The 21,969-nt window shown below is 36.0% G+C and overlaps 1 protein-coding gene across 1 annotated transcript in view; it reads right to left on the bottom strand.

Moving 5' to 3' along the window:
* gnaz (guanine nucleotide binding protein (G protein), alpha z polypeptide) overlaps positions 1–21,969 on the bottom strand; it is a 42,256-nt gene that overhangs the window by 7,845 nt on the left and 12,442 nt on the right. The window contains exon 2 of the mRNA XM_044096289.1: positions 7,977–9,174. Within this exon, the coding sequence (XP_043952224.1) occupies positions 7,977–8,588 (612 nt within the window). The 5' untranslated portion in view covers positions 8,589–9,174. The remainder of the gene's footprint in view (positions 1–7,976; positions 9,175–21,969) is intronic.

Raw genomic sequence — 21,969 nt, 5'->3', positions numbered from 1 at the left:
GTCTAATGTGAAGGAAGAATTGCTAAATTAAGCAAAACATTAGCGATAGAGAATTGATCCTGCAGGCAGGGGTGATATTTGCCAAACAGAAAATTTGTGAACTAAATACACAAATACACGAGGTTCTAAATATAAAAGAACCTAGGTTCTTTTATATTTAGTTCACAAACACTAACTACACAGCAGTTTTGCTGAATCAGCTGTTGCATATAAACCTGCGCTCCACATTCATGATACCACACCCATGAAGCACTTTCATAGATTCATGCACATTCGTGCATGCGCATGCAGTCTTCATCCATGTTTTTTCCCTTTTTCATCCTCCCCTACCTCATCGCAGCTCACTGTCAACAGCGCTAGGATTAGGAGCATTTGACTGGCCTGTTTCTTAGCAACAGTAACCATGGCATCCGATTCATTATGAAGACAGGGATGGGACAGGGAAAATGCATCAGGGAATGAGCTGATGGGTAAATGTACTATAATTATTATGGAGCGTTTTCCTTCTTGTGTGACTTTGTGCGTTTCAACTGAACTGGTGTTGTTTACAGACAGAAGGACGCTATTTTCCGTGTGTCTCCACGCGTCTCCATGTCTCCAGCTTTGAAGGATGAGGCCATTACAGTGACTGCTGGTCAAAGCAAGGCAATGATGTTAAATGACAAAAGGTTTTGTTTTTTTCCATCAAAACTGTTCCAGTGCTAGACCAGTGTTGGTTCTAATATCAGCTTTAAAATGGTATGGAAAAAAGCAAAAATAATTTAGAACCAGTTTGGTTTTCCAGAGTCAGAGAACCTAGTGGTGATTGGTCTGCAGGACACAAGTACGTCTCAAGTCTCTCCATCCGAGTCTCAAGTCAAGTGAAGACATGATTGTTCCAAGTGAAGTCCAAAATTAAGGGACACAGTTCCAGAGTCAAGTCAAATTAGGAAATTTCAAGTTTTAAGTAAGTCATTTGTCCAAATATGTAATTTAATTAAAAAGAAGTAACGAGCAAAATAAAAAGAAACAAACTTGCTTCTGCAATATCATATCAAATCTTCAGAATAAGATTTGAAAACTCTGAATATTCAAAAATATCCAGTTTCTAAAGTAAGTTGTATTTTTTCTCAGTTGTGTTAGATTTGAAGATTATCACAATAATTACAATATTGCATATATAAACAATTTTTCTGTTTTTTTATTTGACTTTTTTTCAGCTCACCCCAAATCATTTTTTAGCATATTAGTGCATATAAACTTCAAGTACAACATTGATAGAACCTCTTGATCTGTAAAATTTTAAGAAAACATCTTTCTGTTGGTAACCCACATTTGACATGATGCAAATGTGATCATTTTTAAACTTAATTTAATTACTTAATTTTAACACACAGTGCACTTTATGTTAGATCGCTGTTCGGTGGGTCCAACAAACACAAGGCCTGCACATTTGCTGCGACTCAGGCTTCATGTTCAAATGTCCATACAACAGCTACAAGCGACTCACATTACTGTCTACATGCTTGCAATTAAGAATCCGTTCCAATGCACCTGCTACTGTCTGGAATTAAAATGTCAATGAATCTGCCTCAACATCTGGGTGATGCAGCTTCTACTCCTCTCTGCCCCCCTTTATTTTCATCCAACTTTGTGAACACCTGTTTGGTAGGTCTGGCAGAGCAACTTTCGTCCAGCTAAAATAATAAGAATATTGTTAATATTGTGTCAATATTAGAACCTGGGCTTCCATTGTGCCTCAGCAGTGCCATGGGATGTTCACTTCCATCTTATGCCATATTAATGCAGTATTTCATACAAAATTAAGAGGATAGAAATGAACATGCTTTTCAGTAACTTGACATTTCAGTGTGAAGCATCCCTTTTTGTTAATTTTATGTAATATTTCCATATTCTTTGACTGGATTTGTGTTTTTAATTATTTTTATGTGATGATCACCAAAACTACAACAAATACAAGATGGAAACATTTCACTCTATGATGAATCTATGAGTTTCCCCCTTTTTAAGAGTGACAACACGTATTTAGCTAATTCACAATATTCACTTTTTTGATTATGCCTAAGAAAAGCCTTTAAGCAACATGCCAGAGATTTATTGTGTATGTTGCAGCTACAGATTGATAAATATTTGCAAAATGCCAGGAGCGTGCAGGGGGCTGGTTTGTACATTCAGTACAGCTACATTGTAACTGATTCTCTGTTTGGTGTAAGTGTTTTTAAATTAAATGGTGCAAGTCCAAGTGAAGCTGTTGTTGTGAATGTTCAAGTCAAGCGCCAAGTCCTTTGTGATTTTGTGCAGTTGAATCTAAAGTCATTAAATCTGACTCAGTTCAAGTGAAATGACTCAAGTCCTCACCTCTTTGAGAATCAGAGTTTTGTTATTTCATTCTGTGACCTAAAATGTCTATTTCAGTAAATCTTTGATTCTCCCTTTCTTCTCACAACCAACATTTCTGTAGAGAATCAAAGTGCAAGAAGAAGTTACACAAATCTGATTATTTTTATGCTGTGTGAACAAACAGACGTGTTAATATCACTTGTCAGAATTACAAAAACTGTTTAAAGCATCAGTCAGTGTTTGTGATCACTTCAACAAAGTAAAAACAAGGATTTCTGATTTCTGACTACTCAAGGTGGGCCTCAATACTATGATTGAAACAACAAATTCAGGTTAAAGCAGGATTCAGAAGACCTATTTGTTAATAAAACCCCATCTACAAAGATAGGGTTTTATAAGCAAATAGATGCAAATGGGGTTTAAAATTGGCTTTTGTTAGTGTGGCTTCATTTAGTACAAAAAATCTGTAAACACAAGAAGTAGTCAGATTTGAGGCATTACGGTGGTAAGCCAGTAAAGATTATATCTATTATGTCTAATAAGTAACAGTTAAAAGCTGGAATTAATGTGGTTATTTTTTCTATGAGACTCAGCATATCTTCTGTTTTGATCAAAGATATTAACTTCAAAGCATGTTGGGTTCAAAGACTGATTTAACTTGAAATTTGAAAGAAAGAAACTAGTCAGCATTATTTCCAGCAAAAGTCGATGAGTCACGTATGATCTGGAATGAGACCTGTAACTTTGATACACCTTTGATTTTGTTTTGTTTTTTACGAAAGTAGATTTCGCATGAATAAAGGGGGATTTTTTACGAATTGGCGAGAAGAAGCCAGAGAACCTCAGGCCCTGACATGATGAAACATACCTCCAAACTTTAGAAAAGACAAATGACTGAAGAAATAATGTTGTATTAATGCATTTGTTGCATTAGTGCCACTAGCCTTGTACATCTGCCTGTCACTGTTTGTGTTAGGTTCAGGTTGATAGCATGTGCAGGTTGATTCTTACAAACTTCTAGCACATGCTAATAGCCTTGTACATCTACCCCTAACTGTTTGTACCAGTAATTAAAAAAAATAAATCACTGTATCGTTCATTCTAAATAACTTAATGATATTTGTTGACCATCTGGTGTCTGCAATTGGATTGTTTTAAACATTCAATATCAAAGAATTGAATTTTGATTTTTTTTCTATTATGCACAAGTTCCATTTTACTGAAAAAAACAATTCTTTTTCGCTGTAATAAAATATTCAAAAACATTGGAATTTATTAAAATAGTACATTTCTGTGTTATGTAGTTGCTGTTGTGTTTTACTTAAACTCATCTTGCAAATGTTTAGAGAAACGGTTGCATGTACATCTATGGTCCTTATCAACAAATCTGGTGGGAGTCCATATCTGTCTCTCATTCTTAAATGAGCCGAAGGAAAATATGGGTCATCTTTTTCTAAATATGTTTCTGAGAAAAGCATTTTACTTGTCAGCCAACAACAGTAACCTGACTTAGTCCCCACTGTAGCCATGAAAGTTAACTATCTCTGAAACATAATTAACCAATAAGAAGAGTCTCTCTGGTAGATCCATTTTGTTAGCAATTGTGTTAATTGACACATTCACCTAACAACAATTGAGCTAGGTGACATACTTTAGCTGATAAACCTGCATAATTTACAAGATGAAGCTTAGCTCTCTCACCAAAATATATCTGACTACTGAAGTGTTGCTTAATGCAGCTGATTCTCTTAGTTCTGTAAGAAGTTGTGCTCATCCTGAAAGCAAATGGTAGCCTGAATACCAACAACACCTCTGAAAAACAAATAAGAGACTCATGGGTTTTAGCTAACAGGCACTGTAAGAATTGACCTTGTACTTAGAAGCTTCGTCTTTTTGTCATTCACCTTTGTGTAAAAGTGTTTTTTTCTCGTCTCACGCTAGTTAACTCCCATTGCTACATGCCGCCTGTACAATCTGCTAATTCTCACAGGTACAACCTCACACTTTGTTCTGTGAACTCAATTAACACCATCCTGTATTTTCTCCTCAGATTTTATTTTTAACCTCTAAAACTAATTGATTTCATGTTCCAGCCTGGCGCAGCCAGTGCACGTTTTACTTTATCTCAGTAACCCGTAAATTATCAGGCCAGTTTGGTATTCAGCAAGGACCACGTTTCAGCTGCACTTTAGCTATTTCCAGAGTCAACTCGATGACATCAGGGTTAGGGTTTTAACCAACTGGATATTACAGTTGCTTATAAGGACTGAACTGTAATTGTGACACTGGAAAATGGAAAAGTGGTGTTAGTCTTTCAATTTCACTGGGATGCAATATCTGCCCAACTATTCTTAAACACCCAGATAAGAAGAATGGGATGGTTATGAAAGGGGAATTATTTAGATTCCACAAATGTTTTAAAATAGCATCCACTGCTAAGATAACAAGCTAAAGTAAAAGCATTTAATAATTTATATGCCTTTTACAATCATAAAAAACAGCCCCGATACATTCCTACCAAAAAAAACTTTTGATAAGGACAATAGAGTGAGAAAAAGGAATCTAGAATGTTTATTGAACTACACCAGAATGCCTGAATGGATTGTACAGGAGTGTATTTTTAAGGAAAAGAATGAGATGGATTTGTATATTCTGCAGGTCTGTTTTCAGAAAATATAAAAACTGCTGTGTGTCTACTGAACTTTAAAATTAATGTCAAACAGAGTGATGCATTTGATAAATTTGTAAAACCTTTTTTTTTTTTATCTGCAGTACAAAACTTGCTTCAGTGCCTGAGGCAAGAACAATGCAGAACCAATTAAAAGTTCCTCAATAAGAAAAATAAATCAACTAATTAAATGGTGAGAGTCTGAATGCATTTAAGGGTCTAGACATGGTGAAGATGATTTGTAGTTCAAAGCTTCAGAATCAGCAGAGTTTGTGGTACCAAACAAATTGGTCTGAGTATTTCAGAAATTGCCAATTTACTTGGAGTTTTACAGAAAAGCACTCTCGTAGGTAGGTTTACGAAGACAAAGAGGAAATGCCCAGTGAGTGGTAAATGTTTGGACAGAAATGCCTTGCTAATGTCTGAGGAGAGTGGGCAAATAGGCAATTAACTTAAATATCCAATAATCAACTGCCACAATGAGGGTTTGTACAGGCTAAGACAAATCAGACAATATGAAATTTAAGATGTTGCCTGCACTGATTATTTTTGATTTCAGCTAAATATTTTGGTAACACTTTATTTGACAGGTTGTGAATAAGATTGTTATGACACCATCATAAACGTGACATAACACCTGTCATGAACATGAGCAAGTCTTCATGAATATTTATGACTGCTGTCATAAAGTGTCATTCAGTAAATCATGACACTTTTAATACAAAGTTGACATTATTCAAAATGTCTTCATTATGACAACTTGACATTAACCAAGAAATGATGATCTGACATAAATTTGTTCTAAAAGTGTTACTGATTAAACTTTAAAAATTATCTAGTTTTATATTATTAAAGCTAAAGTTTAATCAGTAATACTTTTATAACAAATTTATGAAGTCTGAGAAGTTGGAAACCAGTGAAATGCACTGTAAGTTTTTGATTGGTTTGCATTTAACATTAAATTAAATCAATTAAAAACTGGGTATAACACTGCATATGATATTTTTTATAACATGGAGATATATGTGACCATATGTATTGCATGGTTCCTTTGACTCATATTGGCAAAATGTTTAAATCTTTAATCATTTCAAAGTTAAGTCACAAGAGGACAAATTGTACATTTTTATATCAAACTTCTCTATTAAAAGTTTGTTTGCTTATTTACTTACTTCTGTTTCTGCGAGGATTGTTTTTTTTCTGTCAAAAGAACCTTAGAAATAGTTGTTTTTATGGGTTTATTTCTACCATACCATGCCTTTACTGAACTTGTTTAGCATTACATGTCAAATTCCTCATAAAGATTGGTTGTCTCATCCAAATCCTGTAGCCACAGCTAACATTATTTACTCTATTTTTGGGTACCCTGTTTTACAGGGCAGGGAATTTTCTTCTGGGAAATGTGTTGCTGCCTATTGATACTGAGGCACAATGCTCCAAGTGTTTCTATTCACATGACTGCAGTATATAAAAGAGCTTGACTGTCACGCTTTTTCTTGTTGCTTTAACTTACATGTTTATAATTTACTGAGTTGGATGCACATTTTTAAGTGAATAGTTATCATAATACAGAAAACATCTTTGAACACAGGAATTTAGAGATCCATTACGTTTAATGAAATGCTTGTTTGCTGTAGTAGTTTAAGCACAACTAACAAATTGTTAAGGCTTAGCAAACTAATATACTCACTTAATTCTAAAGAAATTTATGAGCTGATTTTTATGTGAAGTTATTACACCTAAAAAGTTATACTTAAAGCAAAGATAATCAAATTTTGAACACAATTATTAAGAGTCAATGAAAAATATGAAAGTCATTTTGAAAATAAAGCAAATTAGCTTTAAATATGCAATATAACTACTTTAAAAATCCCACAAGAGGCAGAAAATAGCAGTGATACAAAAAACAAAGTCTCTGTGTCCCTGTGTATCAACGTGACCACAGCAGGGCTGCTTGTATTGTGAAAGGGGATCTACAGAGAGGAAGTGACACAGCCAAATGCATGTGTGCTCTGCTTTCTTCTCAGAAATATGAAATCATTTGTTCCATGTATTAGCTGTTTGCCATTGAGAACTTTTAGCTCTTTTCAAAAGTGTAAAATAATTGTCTAGTGACTTTCAGGGATTTAAGGATGTTAGAAAAAGCGGAAATTAAATCAAGAGATGTAAATTATTTTGTTTTATATGAAAATGTGTAACTACACAAATGGCTTCTAGAGAAGAGTCACAGTAACAATGACAACAACTATGCTTGGAGAAGTCAAGATGGACCTTTTTATTTTATGAATATTTTATTGAGTCTTGGGCATTTGTAACATCTTGGTTTGAGCTTCTTTTACTACTGGAGATACCGGGGCATTGGTCAAAGGATATGAAGTTTATAACTTAACTGGAGAGAGAAAAATGTTCCAATAAGACAAACAGATTAAGATTGCTTCTTGAATGGAAAAAGCAGGCTAAGATCAAGCTTCTCTGCAAAAACTGTAGATTTGTGGACAATGTCTTGTCTGTGCCAGAGCAACCCATTTAGATTGATTCTACCAATGTTGTCACAAATGGTACAACTAATAGGCCCAGAAGCCTATTGATGACTACAAAAACATGCAGCTGCAGTTTAATGTGCAAAGACACATTTAACCAAATATTAGTTGGAGTGCATGCATTATGGTTCGAACCTCTATATGTAATTTGCATATGTGGATTAGAGAAAATCAACAGCAACTTCAAACATGTGAGGAGTGAATCACCAGTGACGTGCGGTCAGGGGAGGCAGGTGAGGCAGTGCCTCACCAGCCATCATGGAAAGAAAGAAAATATATAATCATAAAGTAATTTAAATTGTTATATTCATCCGGTGGTTTGTACTAAAAAAAATTTATTTTTCATGTAGCTTCACCAATTTCGATTTTTATTTGTTCAAAATCGCTGAATTTTCTTATTTTCCCATTCAAATGCTTGGAAGCGATGCCGGTGAGGCAGCAGACTCTGCCTCATTGGATTGCACCCCTGGCTCTGCGCTGGCTGCTAAGCCTGTGGTCATGTCACGGGAGCGCAAGATGTCCTCTACAGTGGGGATGTACTCAGGTGCAGAGATGCGGTCCAGGTCGTTTAGGTAGTAGGCCGTGTTGTCCTCTAAGTGATACTCGTTGGAGCGCTGAAAGCACTCCTGGACCCCTGCGTCTGCCCACAGACGTTTCATCACCCCCAGCAGCTCTGGAGTGATCTCCCCTTTGCTCTCAGCCGGCCCTGTGAGGGCAAAGAGTTGAACGGCATCATAGGCGCGATCGGGATTGTGAAAGTCAATCTTAAGGGTGGTGAGGGCTCGGATTATGCGGGTGAGAGAGTCGATGGCGTTGTAGAGGATGAGAGGCTTGTACTCCTTGCAGGCTTCCAGGTTAAAGCCACCACTGTGAATGATTTTCATCTGCTTAACAATGGTGCTCTTTCCGGAGTTGCTGGTGCCCAGCAGGAGAAGCTTGATCTCACGCCGTTGCCGCTGACTCTCTGAGCGCAGATGGCGGTCGATCCGCCTGGAGCGCCGAGCCGCTTCCTTCTCCTCGGAGCTCTGACGGCATCCCATGGTCCTCCACCACGTCGTTAGCACAAAGGAACTCGTGCTGCCTCTGGATGGGAAAGCAAATTATGATGAAGAAGTGGATCAATAGGAGGTGGTGGTGGAGGAGCTGGAGACTGTTTCTGTAGAGCGCAAATATTCAGGGAAGGATCCAGACAAGAAATCAGCGATAACAGGAGACAGCAAAGGGACCACACACTGGAGTGACTCAGGAGTATTTCATTCTTTTTCTTCAGGGGCAGTCTGTGAGTTCTGTGTAGGCAGAACCCAGACTTGTGGGATGCCCACACAGTCCCTGGCACTGAGGTTGAACTGCCTGCTGAAGCCAACAGAGCTGGGGTTCATAGCAGGGGCTCCCCCTGAGGAAAAGCACTGGTGAAAGGCTGAGGAAAGGTTACTGTATGTCAGCAGAGAAAAGACTTGGACTTGATGCTTGTGAATATGAAATCCCAGTCACTCTCCTCCCACATGGCTCTTGTGCTGTGTTCTAACCATGCACCTCCGTTCAATGTTTAGCCAGTTTTGCTTGATCCAAGTGATAAAAACTTTTCCTCCTCTTCTTTTGTTAGATTTCTCCCAGAGGATGGGAAGCCTGTCAACACAGAACGTGGAGAAAAAGATTTTATACTTTCAGTTTCAAGCACTTTTCTAGTTAGTAAATTAGGCATAGAAGGAATAGTCAAACACTTCAGGAAATCTGAGTTTCACCCTAAAACCTGACTTACCATGTGTATCGTACTTTAAAATGCCCTAATTTCAAAATTACATTTGTCAGAACTTTCTAAAACAAAGAAAGTTCTGACAATCTGCCAAAACAGAAATGCCACAGAATCACAAGCCAGGTATTTTCTATGCATTGCAATTTTATGCTTGTGTTCAAGCATATCTGTTTCATTTTCCTACTTTTTATTTAGGTTTAAAATCAAGACACAAGACTGGATGAACTCAATGTGATGTCATTTCCTTCTCTTACAAAGATACACTTCTGTTGGGGGAAGAGCAGACAATGCAGCTGACTTGGAGCCAATGCAAATTATTGAGTTTTTAGTACAAAAAAAGTTTTAAAGTATCAAACAGTTGTGTTTTATAAGTTGTGTTTGAATATGACAAAGCTTCAAATCACTGATTTCCAAAGTAAAACTTTAAATCAATGTGGCTTGTCATAGACGTAGGATATAGTGACTTTACTTCAATGATTTTAATATGAAAATCAATAAACAGAAGCAAAGTCATAAAAATTTTTCAACTTGTCTGTCATGGCATCCAAGCACCTAAAAAAGCCAAAAACATATTTGTGTCCTGTTTCAAACTTTTCTTGCTCCAAACTCTATCTGTTTAAGCTCTCTGTAGAACACTCTGTCGTAAGGATAAAATTGTTTCTACATTACACACAGTATTTTGCACGTATTCAACTTAAGATTACCATTAAAACCATATGTAGTGACAGTGCTCTTAGAAAATTCCAAATTGTTACCTCTGTCCCTCCAACACACAAAAAAAATAAGACAGGAATTGTGACAGGTTGTATAGCAACAATTCTTCAAACCCCAAAAATCACAAAGCATTAAAGTAGCTGCTTTTTGGATGTTTTACCTGCACAAGGGAAGCTCTTGAAAATAGTTTTGTCCTTGCTTCATGTAGGAGAAAAACACAGAAGCACTCCTCTCTTCCAAAGTCAAATACTAAGTAAAAATTCAGTCAGATGTTTGCACTCCTGGTCTGGTTTGTTTACCTTGCTACCAGCTTGCCAAATTCTTTTAACTGTCAGCATTGTATCTGGTCATGTACTTAAAACCAACATATAAAACTGTTTTATTTGTCTGGAACTATTGGAGGGGAGTTTATTTTATACCTTCACAATAAGAGCCTTATATATATGTTGTAGCCTGTGTCGGCAAGGCCAGGCTATAATACGAAAGGTGATCCATTACTGGATCATTTCTATTCTGATTTACTCTGAAGAAGAGTAAATTTAGTTTAGGTTAACTAAACTTAACCTAAACTTTATTCTATTGAAAATAGAATTATCAGAATGAAAAAAACTCCCCGCTTATCTAAAGAACCAACTAGTACGAAACAAACCACAGATTAGTTGTATCTGGTTGGGATAAGCTGAAGGAAGAATGAAGGCCAATCTCCAACAGCATAAATTTAGATCATTTTTTCTTTGGTAACCAACATGGCATTGGCGAGGCTTTGAGATCCACCAATCATGGTGAAACACCTCCACAATCAAAAATGCTAAGATGTTCTCCCACACTCTTTCTCTGACAGGATGAAGACCAAACAAAAGATTACAAAGAACTAATTAAGGACTGACCACATCTGAAAAATAACCTAAAACCACAAGATGAAAACCAGGTTGCCAAAGCAAATTATGTCTACTGACACAAATAGATTTAATCCTTCTGCAACTATAAAACTGTTTTATTTGTCTGGAACTATTGGAGAGTTTATTTTATACCTTCTGAGAGCCTTATATATATGTTGTAGCCTGTTACTGGATCATTTCTATTCTGATTTACTCTGAAGAAGAGTAAATTTAGTTTAGGTTAACTAAACTTAACCTAAACTTTATTCTATTGAAAATAGAATTATCAGAATGAAAAAAACTCCCCGCTTATCTAAAGAACCAACTAGTACGAAACAAACCACAGATTAGTTGTATCTGGTTGGGATAAGCTGAAGGAAGAATGAAGGCCAATCTCCAACAGCATAAATTTAGATCATTTTTTCTTTGGTAACCAACATGGCATTGGCGAGGCTTTGAGATCCACCAATCATGGTGAAACACCTCCACAATCAAAAATGCTAAGATGTTCTCCCACACTCTTTCTCTGACAGGATGAAGACCAAACAAAAGATTACAAAGAACTAATTAAGGACTGACCACATCTGAAAAATAACCTAAAACCACAAGATGAAAACCAGGTTGCCAAAGCAAATTATGTCTACTGACACAAATAGATTTAATCCTTCTGCAACAGCAACAATTAGCAGTTGCCTAATTTCTTACAAAGTAAAAATGTGAAAACCATAAAACAAATCCTATCATGCTGTGATTATATTAATTTTATATTGGACCATTAATGCTCTTGAACTCTGTAACATTCCCTGTTTAAAATCCTTTCCCCGCTTCTAGAGACCCAGAAAATGAATATTTATGCTTTGTTTAATTTTTTCAGTCCGTTAGGTTAGATTATTTTGTCATGTTACAAGATTTAACATTAACAGAAAATCTGAGGAGTTTAAATTGAGAGATATTAACTAGTAGGAAAGTTACTGATCAGAAAACTTGCCATTCGGTTTGTGGTTTATTCAAAAAGCTCCATGACATGAGTATATTTGGCTCCACTTCCTGTATTGGAAAAACTATGCCAGTAACATAAAAAGGTCCTCCAGTGGAAACAAATCTGTGGCTAGAGTTTGTGCTTCACACTACTGACTAGTGATTTTGTCATCTTACAATAAAACCATTCAGTATGAAACTATAGTCACATTTTCATTTAGTCATCTTTCTTTATTGAAGTCACACATTGTTGCTGGTTTTGCACAGATTAAGGAGTCGACATGCAACATATTTCTTAAGCTCTTTTCACAAGAGATCATTAACATTAATGGCCTCACTTATTTCAGAGTATTTTATTATGAAAAAAGAAAACCTCTACATTGATGTTTCTCATAAAATAATCAATTCCTAATTATACTTGCAGAGAGTCAATGTGCATGAGTATGGTCAGTTAAGACATTACTTTCTGTATTACAGAGACAACACAATCAGTTTGTATAATAAAACATTCTGAAAATGTACACAATATGGGTTAATTAATCTGGAAATACTTTTCAGCATATTTAACTATATTGAATAAAAATCTCTTCTTACTACATGATTTCCTACAGTTAACTGGATATTAAGTTTAATAGTACTGTTTGTTGTCCATCCTGTATTATTGTCTACACTGCTGTGAAACATTGTAGCTTAAATATTAGTCAACAACTTGACCTACATATTGAGACATTTTTCTCAAAAATGGCGTGTCAGACAGTTCCTTTTAGAAATGAGTGAGTTATAATCTGATGTCTGAAACTTATTCTGTGACCACATGCTCTGTTTACCGGTGGGTGAGAACTCCCCACAGAGGAACATTGGTTGCAAAGCTGAAAATGCATGCCATCCTTTAGGGGTTGTTGCATGCAGCTACTTAGAAACAGTTTTACAGCCATCAAGTATTATATAATACTAACGAGTGCTAGAGGAGTTTAAAAATTTGAATGCCAAGTCTTGCTTTTCTTTTATTAAACTTATAGTTTTACTTTTAAAAGGATTTTTTTAATCAATAACTAACAGAACATTTATTTAAATAGCTCAGTAGTAACAGAATTGTCTTAAATTAGCAATAATATTGTTGTCAGTCAGATTTGTCATGTAAGAGTAAGCATTAGGCCTATACACTTGCACAAAAAAAAAAAAATAAGTGTAGTTATTTTTTCTTGTTAGTTCATTTTACAAAGGTTATATTAATTTTATCTTATCTACTCGGTCTTCAGAAAAAGTAGGAAAAACAAACATGCAAAAATGCAGCCATATTCCAAAAAGCTAACCTTTTAGTAAATGAAACCGCTTTGTTGATAAGCACCATAAAATAAAAACGCTCTTCCTCTAATTGAATGTTAGTGATGAGATTATAAGAGAGGTGTCTACTAGTCAGGTGCTTACTGACTTGTGTTCATTCCCCTAAAGCTTTTATCTCTTCTGAATTCTTCCTCTGATTTACCTGCTGTCTTCAGCTGCAATTCTACTTTCATGTAGCTAAACCACAGAAGAGATTAGCAAACCATGTCGACTCATTCAATATCAACATGCAATCGTATGAAGTCTTGTATGTTTAATCAAGATCAAACACACAAGGCAGTTGGCATGTAAGTGATGGAGTTTGGATAAAAGAAACATATTTCCTTGCAGCGTTATATAAGTTGATGTCTCTCTCTTTTTGGTAGAGAGCAAAACTGCAATACATTTTCACTATCAATGTGTAAAATAACAAGCCAAAGTTGGCAGGTATCGTTCTTGCGCTCATATAGCTTTAAGCCTCTCTCTGTTTGCCTGGACATCTGTTTGTTATTCTATCCTGTAATGCCAAGATGAATACAAATATTTGTATGAATTTAATTTCAATAAAACAGAATTCTCTCTGCTGTAAATTCCAAGTTATTCAGTAATAAACACACTGATATTTTCCTGGCTGAGGAACAAATATGATATTATTCAGCAACCTAAATGAGTTTTTTATTGTTGTTTTTGTTTTACCCGCAGTGAAGCTCAATTTCCTAGTGATGGGGTCTGCTTATGTAAAAAAAACCTGAGAGGCCAAATGGAGCAGAACCAAACTATAATCAAACATCACTACACAAACAAAGCAGGGACATTATTTTGTAGCTTTGGACACCCAACCACCCTTTCAAAATGCCATATCCAGCCAAACCAGTTAATGCTCATTATTGATTCAGCGAGCCTTGGAAACACATTGATGTTCCAAGTATACATGATTCCATGTTTCTAAAATCTGCAGCACTTGTGGTTCTGCTCTGTTTTGACGCTTTGCCCTAACCTCAGTAATAACAGTGGAGGTATTTTGCAAGCAGCTCTCTGTCAAGATTTTTTAGCATCACAATGAATTTAGATGAATATCTGCAGGCTCTGTGTGTGACACAGCAAGCAGAAAAATAACATGATGAAAAATTAGTGGGAAAAAAAGACTGGTCCTTTGATATTTGTAACAAATAATTGAAAGCATACACTCTTTAATTTGGTACACTCATTCAGTTTCTTAGACAGATTGTGAATCCATTAATCTGAAGGTAGCAACTCAGTGGATTTAGGCCTTTAGACGAGGTGAAGGAGTGTTAGTTCACACTGAGCATCAGAATGGGAAGGGCAAAGCATTTAAGTGAAGTTTACAAAAACTGCTAATCTGCTGGCAGTTTCAAGAAGAACCATCTCCTTGGATTAAGGTGAATGTTCAGAGAAAGAGAAAATATGCAGTGAACAAGATTTGTTGCTTCCTTGATATCAGAGGTTACTGAAGGACTGGTAGACTAGTTTAAAATGACAGAAGGAGGAAGCTTACTCTTTGCAACCAAGGTATTCAGAATACCATTTCTAAAGAAGACACAGCATGTTCATCCTTAAAGCAAATGGCCTTCGGCACCAGAAGACCACATAAGTACTGTCCACTAAGAACCAATTTAAGGAAGTCACAACCTCCCTAAAATTGGAGTTTTAGGGGCGTGCTCCGGTGGTGTAGAGGGTAGCGCACCCCACGCTTGGAGGCCCTCAGTCCTCGACGCGGCCGTTGCGGGTTCGATTCCCGGACCCGACGACATTTGCCACATGTCTTCCCCCCTTTCCTCCCCCCCCCTCCTGTCAGCCCACTGCTGTATAAGGGACACCAGAGCCCACAAAAAGAGCCCCTGGTGGGGAAAAAAAAATAAAAATTGGAGTTTTCACATTAGATAAGGATTTGTTGGTCTAATAATTCTTGATTTCAGCTGCAACATTTGTGAGGTAGGGTCAGAATTTTTGCATAAAGACAAAAAAGTCTGGAGCCATCCTGTTGGTCAGCAAAATAAAACTCCTACTTCTCTTACTTCCTGCAACCAAACTTGTACATAAGCATGAATAAAGATGCCCTCCTCTGTTCAAGCTCTATTGGTTGCATTAATCTCTGCATTCATTTGATAACTTGTTGGTTTGCATATGAAATTACTGTTGGGCAATGTTTAAAATTACTATTAACTTTCCATTATGCAGCCCGCAAGACAACTATTCAGTAATCAGCAGCTACTTTAGTTAATTGGGGTGGGGTATTATTCCCAGATGTGGGTTCTGACTTCAGATCTGATTAAAACAAAACACATATTATGGAAAACAAAAACATAGTATGTTGCACTGCTTGATGATTTTACCACTGAACAGTGAAGTTCTGACATAGCAAGTGACAATCTAGATATTAAATCAAATGGCTTCTCAGTGGTTCTCTAATCTTGACTTGCATTCAGAGTCGTGTCAAATAAATGCTGCGTTAATGCTTGATAAGTTCATATGAGGCCACAGAATATTTTTTTTTATAAAACAGAGTACATTAAATACACCATCAACAAATTAATTTAAAAAATATTATGGTGGGTATGAAACATCAGCATTACATTGGTAATGCTTTTTTAAATCAGCAGGAGCAGTTACCCAGGATAATTAAACTGGCTAAGGAGCCAAATTGTTTAATTAATAGCCAAGAGTTCAGTCATCTAACCTAATACTTCTAGTTCTACACACATCTACATACTGGTAATTACATTATACAAATGTAATTATCTAATTAACAGAGAGCATTTAATCAAAATTTTGCAAGCGAAGACCGTTTTCACAGAACTACCAAGAATGATCGCGATTTGTCACCAGACTAAGTAAAATAATATTCAATCTTAGTTGGCACAATCTACAAATGCAGATATATATTTTTAAAGAGCATTTGCTAAAAGTATTTGTTTCTTGTTATTACTTAATACTGCAATGGGGAAGTATGTTAAGTTCCTAAGTGCTGTTGCTGGATGGTATAAAAACCTATACAGCACAAAGTTTATATTGAACTGATATCAACATAATGTATTTGGAGAACATTTTGACAGATAACTGGTTGGCAATATGTAATACTTAAAATGGTAATCTGTTATGGGGTTCATCTGCTGTCACATTGATTCTTATCTTGCCATGTTAGCTGGCATATTTAAAAGCACATTTTATGCATCTAAACTTAAAAAACATGAAACATCAAGTTCTGTAACATCTCAGTTGCTCAAATGTCATTTATGATACATTTCTGTTTCTGGCTAGTACATTTGCATTCAAATGAGAGGAATAAAATTAAATATTCCAGTGCTTAAAGTAAGAAATGTTTATGTAAGGATGTCACGTGATGATTTTTTTTACCTTTTCAGTTCTTTCCGATGATTTTAGGCTGAAAACTTTACCTTTTATGCATGGTCCATATATGTATAAAAGTCAGGTAATTATGAGTTAAATTAATCAGAACAAAGAATAAGTCAATCTGAACCTCCCAGATAAACTAAATGTTTGATATGTTGGTGTGAGGGATTATTCATCAGTACAGACAGAGTGCATGCATACTGTAGCATAAAAATAAATCCTGTTAATTTAGTGTCATTGTTAAGCATTCCTGTACCACTTATATACATTTTGTGATAGAAGTACCAGTATAAGATAATGTTTCTCTAAGATATGACCCTTCCCTCGCTGATTGTTTTTATTGTATTTTAAAGAGAAATATTTGCCAGTTTAAAGAATATCAAATTATGCACCTAACAGTTTCACAATGTGTTAACAAATGAATAAAACAACCATCCTTTATTTGTTCCCGTATGTCCTGCTAGCTGAAAAGAAGAGACAGTCATTGTGTAAGATGGTGCATGCCAGGAAGGAGGCAGAGTGACGAGTGAAGACAGAGGAATGGACAATATCAAGCAAGGAGGCATCTCAATCCATTATGGGAGTCGTGGAAATGTGAGCAGCACATGAGGTGGAGGCTGGTAACTTTTATCTGCACACCTCCAGCTCCACACATCCTATCAGCTTATCTCTCCACCACTCTCTCTTTCTCTGGTGCTTACTCACTGTTATTAATTTACCAGGCTGCATATAATTACAATCACACCCTCTTTTAGAACTTAGTACAAGCAACGTTCCTGTGTTGTGTAACATCCTCTTCTTTCATGCTGCTGTTGTTTGATTGCCAGAAGATTTATTAATAACGGGGTCAATCACTTTAAATTGAATGGTGATTTTAATCCATTAGAGGTGAAATGTTGTGGCTAAAACACAACACTGTATTGTGAAGTGGTAAAATGCATGAGACATTGTCTACAGAGGCCATGCAGCAACTGAAATGATCAGATTTTTATATATCATAATAATGCAATACATCTATTGATTGTATTGTTTGTTTTTTTGTTTGTTTTATTAGTGGCATGATAATAATTATTTTTTTTAAATTTAGCAGCACTCTTCCACCAAACCTTAGAAATATGTTTTTACCTCATTTTTACCTATGATGTATCGCTAAGTACCAAGTACGATCACCTGTGTCTTTCTACAAATTCAGTGCAACAGATTCCATAATTTGATCTTGAACAAAGACAAGTTCGAAAAATTCTGTCACACTCTTGCAACAGAAATGCTATATAAGATATAATCGCTGTTTAAGTTATACAATTGCTATGCAAATGTCTCAAGGATAAGCCACAAATTACATTTCTTTCTCATGCAGACACTCTGTCAACACTGATGAAAATTCAGTTACTAATCTCAGCCAATAAACCAAGTGGTTTTAGTGGCTGTTAATCAGAACAGAGAATAAAGTAAGAAATGTTTATGTAAGGATGTCAAATGATGACATTTTTGCCTGTTCAGTTCTTTCTGATGATCTTGGGCTGAAAATTTTACCTTTTATGCATGGTCCATATATGTATAAAAGTCAGGTAATTATGAGCTAAATTAATCAGAACAAAGAATAAGTCAATCTGAACCTCCCAGATAAACTAAATGTTTGATATGTTGGTGTGAGGGATTATTCATCAGTACAGACAGAGTGTATGCATACTGTAGCATAAAAATAAATCCTGTTAATTTAGTGTCATTGTTAAGCATTCCTGTACCACTTACATACATTTTGTGATAGAAGTACCAGTATAAGATAATGTTTCTCTAAGATATGACCCTTCCCTCACTGATTGTTTTTATTGTATTTTAAAGAGAAATATTTCCCAGTTTAAAGAATATCAAATTATGCACCCAACAGTTTCACGATGTGTTAACAAATGAATAAAACAACCATCCTTTATTTGTTCCCGTATGTCCTGCTAGCTGAAAAGAAGAGACAGTCATTGTGTAAGATGGTGCATGCCAGGAAGGAGGCAGAGTGACGAGTGAAGACAGAGGAATGGACGACATTAAAACCAAAGGGTTTTAGTGGCTGAGACTAGGTTTTTTGTTAATTAACTCGACTATCTAACCACGTGGGGGTATTTATAGAATGTGTACATAAACATTGAACACTCATGCTTAATACTTGCTTAAAGGCTGACAAAATTAACCTTTATAAAAACACCTAATGTAAGTTGTTAAATATGACTGTGTGTAAAATACTTCCTAGATGTAACAGAATTAGATATGTCACAAAAACCCTTCATTCATTGCATCTTGGCAGCACAAGGACTATACATTTATAATACAATACACAATCACCTACTTATTTTTAGATAACATTTCTACTGTTATTGCACATCTGTTTTTCTGCACAGTTATAGTTTATAGTACATCTTCTTTAATGTTCAATACACATGCACATACATTTTTGAAAAATGGGTTTTGACTCAGTTGCACATTCCTTGAATTGCAAGTCTGATATTTTTATTTCTAATAATTGCACAATATTTTCTGTTACAATCTTGCATAGTATGTTGTTGTTATTGTTATCACTATTATGATTGTTATTTGTAACATTGGTTTTATATTTAGCTTTTAATACTAAGAACTTTTGTGTGTGTGTGTGAACCTTTATACAATACTGCTTTTACACCTGAATTTTCTCTTTGATTCTATTTTTACATGAGTGGTAAAATAAAAAAGACTGTGAGAAAGTTGCTTTACAATACTCCCCACTGCGTGTGGTGTCATGAGAAATTTACTCTTCATTCAGCCTTTTGTCTCACAGCTCGAGTAGATTGGAAGTTGTTAATGAACGCTTTAACTGTAGATTGTTCAGAGTTTTGGGGAAAACAGAAAATATTTATTTTATCTCCACAGACAAAAGCCAACCATCTTAACTTTTGGGGGGAAAAAGCGAGAATTAGTCAACTGTAATGGAGGTGCGCGTGTGTGTGAATGTGTTTCCCCATTTTAACCAACCAGTTTGCATTTCAGTAGGATTCAGATGAGGAGCAGAAGAAAGAATAATGGGCTCTGCTGCATCTGCCTGTCAACAACAACTGCTGTCTCATGTGATTGACCAGAATGTAATCACATCTCCCACTTATGAAACACTTAACCAGTATCCATTTACACTGATCGACCATAGCTCTAAGACAGAAAAAGTGATTAATTCTACTTTCCTTGTTGTTCTTCTGCTGGAGGAACTTTCTGGCAGCTTCCACTAGTCCAAACATTTTCCAACCAATCTCACGCCCTGCATGACAATAGCACTAAATGGTCATTATTTTATGTCTGATGTTCTCTATATTACAAAAACCAAAGGGGGGAAAAAAATGTCTGTTCATCACAGATAAGCAGACAGGATGTTAAAGTAAGCAGCCTGGAGGCTGGCACCTTTGTGGGGGACAAAAAGGACCACCATCATGTTCACTGTTCATATAAAAATTACACTCAAAGGCACGTGTGCAGCAATTTAATCTCTTCAGAGCAGCTTGGTGATGAGGAAATGTGAGTCTTTGATAAAAGCAGAGAAGTGAGCCCCTAAGGGATTTAGCCAGTTTGTCACCATCACTTATTGTTCCTGCTTAGTTGGCCTTGGAGTGTATCAAAAACATAATAAATGATGGAAGAGACTGTTTCAGGTCTGTCGTATTGATAGATTTTCCTATTATTTAAAGAAGCATTCAAGCATGTCAAGTCCTTCTAGCAAATTAGGTATACAATATCCGCATACACAAGAAAAAGCTGACCTGCCTTATGATCAACAAAACAACTAAAAACAGGATCTTGAAATACATGGGTGCTTCATCTTATCTGGCACAACGGTATCAGAAACCCCAGGAGTGAAATAGTAGCTAATCACCAGATCTGCTGTTTGTGATAAGAGGAAACTGTAATCGAGCTTTTTGCCAGTATCATATTTTACATTTCTGGTTGTCATTTATAGTGTTGCATAAATAAATCCCAACGTGTTTAGAAATCAGCACAAGAGAAGAAGACAGGCTTGTGAAACTCCAGGGACAGAAATTTACCCTGGAAGGAAGTGGAGAAGACCTGCAAGTGAGACAAGAAGCTTTGCTAGAGCAAAGTTGTTAATTTATATGCTGTCAGTAAATAAGCAATGCACTAGTAACATAACATACTAAGGATATTTATTTGTTTTCTTGGTCCACCTCTTCCACTGGAAGCTGAGAGGAACTGCTTCATCAGTTTCTTTTAGCAGTAAGGCAAAGACGGCAGGATCAAGACACTCAAATCACATCAAAACCATTATATCAATGAAATATGCCAATAAATTAAATTGTTTTTAGCTTTCAAATGAGTTTCATTGTCAACTATTCTTGCTACTGGAGACTATTTAGATTTAAATAAAGGATTTTACAATAATAAGCCAAACTCTCTTGTTTTCATTAATTTCCACTATGGTACAGTGTTGCCAGATGGCAACGTCAACAAAAAATAAATGAAAAAATATTTTTTATAAAATTTTTCTTAATTATATTTACTTGGTTTATTTTATGTCAAAAAAAAACATCCCAAACATTATTTTTCCAACTTGCATCATTATGCGTACCATAGAGGGCTGGAAATTCTTAGCAAACATAATCTTGATATGTCACACACCTCTTGAAGGCTTAAACAAAAGTATTTGCACCAAGTCTTACAATCTGATTCACACTCTTCAATATTAGTTTGCCTCAAAAAGTCACAAGCAAACACAGAAGGTCTAGAATTGACAAGTGACTCCTTCCTGTGATAAGCAGAGTCATGTGAATCAGAGTACACGCAAGGCAGAAATGGACAAGATAACACAAATCATGAGCATGGATGGGTTCACTGAGTTTTGCAAAGAAAGAGAAGGAAGTTGTAAATTATAAGGTAGGCAGTCAGCAGGGTGTGATGCAATTTGTAGACCAGATCTTGTAAACCTGTAACCCTCTGGAATGTGAGACAAAGTGTAGACTGTCGATTTCATGCTGTGAGTATCAGACCAATAGATCAATCTGACCTCAGCGCCAATTACCAGAGGTCTTACACACAGAGCTGCATCATGTGAAACTGCCTGTAAACTTAAACGGATCACAATGATGCTGAAAAATCCCCCTAACCAACCCGCTGCTGTTCATATTTGAGTTTAGGAGAGCAAGCTGTCCAAGCCAGAAGGCCTGAGTCTGAGTGATGAGTCAGAGCTTTGTGTTCTCTCCACTTTACGTCACAATTTTATGAGATATAGGTCGCAGCAAGAGCGATATTCAGCTCCATTCAGTGGCTCATATTTTGCCTTTGATCCAATGAAATATGACTCTGGACTTCTCTGTTTGCAGTAAAAATAAACATCAAGTCAGCCCAAATAGAGAATCAATCTAGCCATATGATAAAATC

Source organism: Gambusia affinis, linkage group LG17 (assembly GCF_019740435.1).
Source record: "Gambusia affinis linkage group LG17, SWU_Gaff_1.0, whole genome shotgun sequence".
NCBI lineage: Eukaryota > Metazoa > Chordata > Actinopteri > Cyprinodontiformes > Poeciliidae > Gambusia > Gambusia affinis.
The sequence above is the reverse complement of the archived record's forward strand: the minus strand, read 5'-3'. Positions and strand labels throughout refer to the sequence as shown.